Source organism: Lathyrus oleraceus, chromosome 3 (assembly GCF_024323335.1).
Source record: "Lathyrus oleraceus cultivar Zhongwan6 chromosome 3, CAAS_Psat_ZW6_1.0, whole genome shotgun sequence".
NCBI classification, from domain to species: Eukaryota; Viridiplantae; Streptophyta; class Magnoliopsida; order Fabales; family Fabaceae; genus Lathyrus; species Lathyrus oleraceus.
In genome coordinates, this window is record NC_066581.1 from 432,468,586 (window position 1) to 432,474,386 (window position 5,801).

General features: G+C 39.5%; 1 protein-coding gene across 1 annotated transcript; it reads right to left on the reverse strand.

Moving 5' to 3' along the window:
- Positions 1-1,080: 1,080 nt before the first annotated feature.
- On the reverse strand, positions 1,081-1,857 carry LOC127131580 (uncharacterized). The gene has a single exon (XM_051060495.1). The coding sequence runs from the start codon at positions 1,855-1,857 to the stop codon at positions 1,081-1,083; it is 777 nt and encodes a 258-aa protein (XP_050916452.1).
- Positions 1,858-5,801: the final 3,944 nt, after the last annotated feature.

A 5,801-nucleotide genomic window follows, 5' to 3' on the forward strand; every position in this document is an offset into this window, starting at 1 on the left:
TCCTTTCAAGTGTTTCAAACAAGGCCATATGACCCTCAATCCTTTTAAGCATTGTCATGAATTTCTCCAAGTCTGACTCACTAGGTTCCTTCTTTGTCATTCTCTGAGGGTAGGGCAACTTAATCACCGGTTTAGTTCCTTTTGTAATTTCTTCTTTAGTCAGCTCGCTCGGTGAAATAAGTAACATAGTAATAAGGAAATCATTTGTTCAAATTCATAACATACGATCAAATCAGGACCACCCCCCTAACATAGGGGGTTTAGCCTCTCATAGTATTAAACAAAATCATAGTATGAAAATTAGACATTACAAAGAACTAGGAGATTTTGATCTTCAATGGTCGGAACCCTTGAATCTCGCCGTCTTCGAATCCTCCGTAGTAGCTATCTTCTCAATGCAGTGTTTTCTTTCGTACGTCAAAAAGTGTTTTCTCTTTTCTCTTCCAAGCTTTCTAATAGCTTCAGATGAATTTCTTCCAAGAAAAAGGTCCAAACTACCCTTAATGAGCAGAATAGGTTCACAAAGCAAAAGTTGAGGTTTCCAAGCCGCGCCCAACAACACGGGCCGTGTGTGTACACACGGGTGCCCGTGTGTGCTCTCCAAAGTGGGCATCTTCAAATCAAGCTACAGAGGCAATAACACGGGACGTGTTCCTCCACACGGGTGCCCGTGTTAATGCACTGTTTTAAACAACACGGCCGTGTGTCACCACACGGATGCCCGTGTTGATCTCTGTTTTTCTTCTCCCATTTTGCTTTGCCTGACCAACAACACGGGCAGTGTTGTAGCACACGGGTGCCCATGTTGACCTGCTATCTCTTCATATTTTTGCCTTTCTGAATATCCATAACTTCACTATTAATGCTTTTAAACCTGTGCAATAGCCTGTAACAATAACACTACCAAACGAAGCGTAAAAGAGATCTTTTTGACATAAACTTGTAATCAAATGCAATGCGATACCAAACCAACAAAACATGATAAATGACTCTAAAGCAACTATAAACAAACATAAATCTTACCAAAGTGATGAAAATATGTCGGATTAACGGTGGGAATTCAATGGAAATGGTGACCGATCAGTCCCTCTTTTGATTCAGATTGAGTTTCAAGGTCTCTTTCTCCAATGAGATCTTAGCAAGCTTAGATTTGAGATCGGAATTCTCTTTCTCTAGAGTCTTGATAACCTTCTTCAATTCATCCATCTCAGAATTTGGATGGTTATCTAGCTCAGAAGATTGGAGGTTCATGGATGGTTCGGGCAGGAACGACAATAAGACCTCACTGACTCTGCTCTTGACCCAACTGGTGTAGGCTTCCTTGGCGATACAATTGTTCTTACCTATCTCTGCTCTTCCTTGAGGACAAATTGACCCCCAAGCCTTGACAATCTTCTTGATCAACTTTGGCTCTTCAACTCCTTCATACAAAACAAAACCTTCTACACTTTCGAGATCAGGTTTGTCCACCATAGGATATCCAAGTTGTCGCAATGCTAACCTCGGGTTGTAATTGATTCCTCCTTTTGTACCCAGAAGAGGCATATTAGGAAAATCCCCATAATTGAGGATGAGCTTGACACCATCATACACTCGAGAATACCAAGGGATGTCTTTGGCTTTTAAGGACATGATCCTCTGGGACCACTTCATATTATCTTTGTTCTCAACGAAAGGACCTTCACTGGGTAGATGCGAAATAAACCGTCTATACAGCAAAGGGGTGTAAAAGATGATAGTCCCTTTCTTCTTATGGGTCCTTACGTGAATGGAATAGTAAGTATCAGCAAGAAGAGTGGGAATCGGGTTCTGAGTCAAGAAGATGTGAATAGCAGTCAAGTCCACGAACTCCTCCATATTCTAAAACAAGACAATCCCATATATGAGTAAAGCTAGATGGGCGTTGAAGGTCGTCCAGCTTCCAGCTTCGAAGAAAGTGATAGCTTTGTCTACGAGAAACTTAGAGGTGAAGCCATGGATTCCACCTTTTGGTTTCAGGTTTAATTCTATCTCCTTCTTTCCCATATGCAGTGCTTCATCAAGTTCTCGATATTCAGGAAGTTCCTTAGTGCGGATGTAGGGCACCTAGTTCTTTATCCTGATACCCAAAATATGAGAATACTCTTCTAGTGTCAGCGCTTGCTGATAGTCTTGGAAAGTAAAGCACCTTAGTGGTGGATCGTAGAACTGCACCAAGGTGTGCACATCGGTGATGTTGACCTCGGTGTTCAGAATTCCCAGCAGATTACCATACGTTTCCTTGAAGGAGTCTTTGTGAGTCAGGTCTAAACGTGCCCCAAGTCCTCTCAACACAGCCAATGGGGGTTCCATAAACTTGTAATTGTGGATGCTCTTCCTCTCGGGATTCATGCTTCGCCTCACTTGCTTGGTGAATAAACTGGACTTTGGGATTCCTGGAAAAGACATGCATATGCAAAAAAATTGGTCATGATAAATGATACTGCAATGATGATATGATAATAAGTCACATGGGGTCGAAACCCTGACAAATTCTGGACAATCTGTAAGTACCACATGTTGTAAGTTCAAAAGTTCGACGTAGCATGAGTATCAAGGTAGGTAGAGTTTATGCCCCAACTCGAAATGAAAATACCCTGCCGTAGTGAATACTCACAGGACAAAAGTACTTCCAAGTGAATCTAGTCTGGGTGTGGTTCTCGTGACCCCCAATGCGCGAAACACAGGAGTACACAACTATCCACGAGTCTAACCTATGTGTATACTAAGCTCGGGTATAGAGCTTTCCTCTCATGTAATCTAACCTATCCCAACAACAGTGTAACAAATATATCCATAATATAAAGCGAATAAAAAACGCGATAACTAAAAGCGAGTAAAGCTATAAGATAAACACCTAAACTAGCGAGGGAACAACCTAAAATAGGCTCGACTCATTTTAGAGACTAGGAAATACTCTTAGTAACGAAGTATTCCCAAGCAGAGTCGCCAGCAGAAACTAGCGGAAATAGACCTGAATGTATCGCACGCTCGAACATACAACAGAGTCGCCAACAAACTTTATTTATCCCCAGAGGGAAGGGAAAACGTCGATAAAACCCGGGGGAAAGAGATATACTGGGTAAGGAAGTCGGTTATGCAAGGGGAAGGTATTAGCACCCCAAACATCCATGGTACTCCATGGGAACCATTTCGATTGTTCTCGCTCGAATATGTGTTAACTAAAGATTACTCGCAAAAGAATAAGGGGAAAGGAAGAGAAATAGATAAAGTGCTCGGTGAGGATTAAGGCCCTCATGCCTACGTATCCTCATAGTGCAATAAGGAATTCAGAGCTTCGTAGTTCAAGGAACTAGAGGCGGGAGGTGAAAAGAAGTGTGATAGAAGTATGGTCTGAACCAAAGAATTGTGTTGTTTGAACTCCAACAAGGGGTGAAAATGTGAACCCAAGAGTAAAACCGGTATGAACCAACCAGTGAGGGCGTATAACACTTGTATCACTATATTGGTGTAGCACCTCAAATTTGCACCTCCCTTTTTGTACATACATTTTTATGATTAGGTCATTAACATAACATAGTCCACTGCATAGCATTGCATTGTCCTTTGCCCAAGTGCAAGCCATCAGACAAGATTAGGTCAACTGGCTAGAAGGATCAGTCAGGCAAGCAAGCAGGTGAAATTCCTATTGAAGCAAAGCCCTAGGGTTGGTTCAACAAGTTCACATGATTCAAGGATCATTTTGGAGTGGTTTGACCAAGGATTGGATGATCAAAGCTCAACAGTCAAGCTGAATTTCATCTGAAACCCTAGAAAGTCAACTGTGGTCAACTGTGCCTGAATTCATGGATTTGAAGGTGCGAGTTGGTTTGAAAGGCTTCATTCATGTCCATACAAGTCTCATTTGACATTTCAAAGATCAAGATTGAAGAATTTGAGGTCAGATGAAAAGTTTCCAAAAATAGTAAGTGACTTGTAATTTCAAACTGCCAAAAATGGAAAGGTCTTCTCCTCAAATTTACATCATCATACAAGCTTCAAATGAAATTTTGTCCAACAGGAAAGTTGAAGATCTTGCTCTCACCTTTCCAAAAAATCCAAGAACATCCATTTCTCATTTGTGGTTGGCAAGTTATGATCAAATCATTGTCAAGAAATTTTGAACTTCAAGGAGGCATAACTTTTGATCCATTTGGCCAATTCATGTGATTCTTTTTTGAGCAAACTCAATTTGACATGCTTTATCCAAATCATTCATTACATTTCATCAAAAGTCATCACATCAAAAGTCCATTTTTCAAGTGACTTGAATTTGAAAAAGGGAGGGAAAAAAGTCATTTTCAAAACTAAGCATTTTTCATGCATTCCAAGCTTGGCAATTGGTCTTATACCACATTTGGAGTGTGTTTGGACAGGTTTTCATGCACTGTAGCAAGGCAATGCATACATGAGTGGTGAATGGCAAATTTAGCATAACACCTCATTTTCACTAATCACTTTGGTTTTGGTTAAGCTTGATTAACAAAAGTGATTAACAACTCATATATATTCTTAATCATAACAGAAAATCACATTAACAATCATTTCAAACAGATCTAGATCAAGAATTGCATAATTCTCTCAACTTTTCATCTCCATTTTTTCTGCAAATCTTCATAGAACTTGCATTAGATCTTCATTGCTCGAGCATTCACAAGCCTTGCTGAAGAAGATTAAAGCCAGGATCTTCCATTTTCGAGCAAATTCAAGAGCTGTTACATAGAGCTTCATCAATGGCAGATCAGAATTAGAGCATCCTCAAGCATCATTGAGCTAAAGTCTTTCACTCATTCATCAACTGAAGCACCATAGAAGTTCTGTTTCACCATTACAAGGCCAAGGAATCACGATTTCAGATCTGCTCTTCGATTAAGGTTGGAATTCGATCCTTACAATTCTTGAAATCATGATATGCTTTGGATAGATCTTGCCATGCTGATTGTGCTGCACTTTGTAGAATCGAATTTCATTGAGAATTGATTGAGTTATCTTGATTTAAAGTTTGATTGTTAAAACTTCTTTGGCTCGATCTGGACTTGTTAGTTAGAGATAAGCTTAATCGTTGTTAGATTACTGATGTGCATGATGAGACGAGTATAACGGTGTATCATTTGTCAATTTCTGTGCAAAAAAGTTCTTGATGATGAAGAACATATGAATGTGCGTATGAACCCTAATTTCTGCATTTCCAGAAGCTGTTTGATCCATTTCCCGTGCGTTTTGCATGTAATTCGTGTTTTTGTGCCATGCTGCGAATCAGAACGCGCCACGCACTTAAGTGAAACGCAGCGTTTCACTTAAGTGGCGCTGGAATTACATGTTTGCCATTATCTCATTTAAATCATTTAATTCATTTTCATTTTCAAATTTTAATTTCATTTTCATCTTCAATCTTAGAAAAATCATAACTCCTTCAATATTTGTCCAAATAATGTGGGATTTTTTGTGAAATGTTCCTCATGATCTCTAGTTTTTTATGGTGATTTTTCCAGAATTTATGCACGTGTGGATTTCTGCTTTGCCTAGGGTTTGTTCATGTGTATCCAATTTGTACCTTCCATGCCATTTTGCTTGTGAAATAATGATGCTTAATTGGATGGGGCTGAAATGTTTTGTGCTTAATCTAGACACCTTTAGGAGCATTTTGATATGTGGTTTGTGATTTTTGAGTTTCTGGATTGTGAGATATGATTTTTTGAATAGAGGTGTGACAATTTGTGTCACACCATTCTTGTCCAATTTGATGATTTTTGTTACCATGCCATATGAACTCAAAATAATCT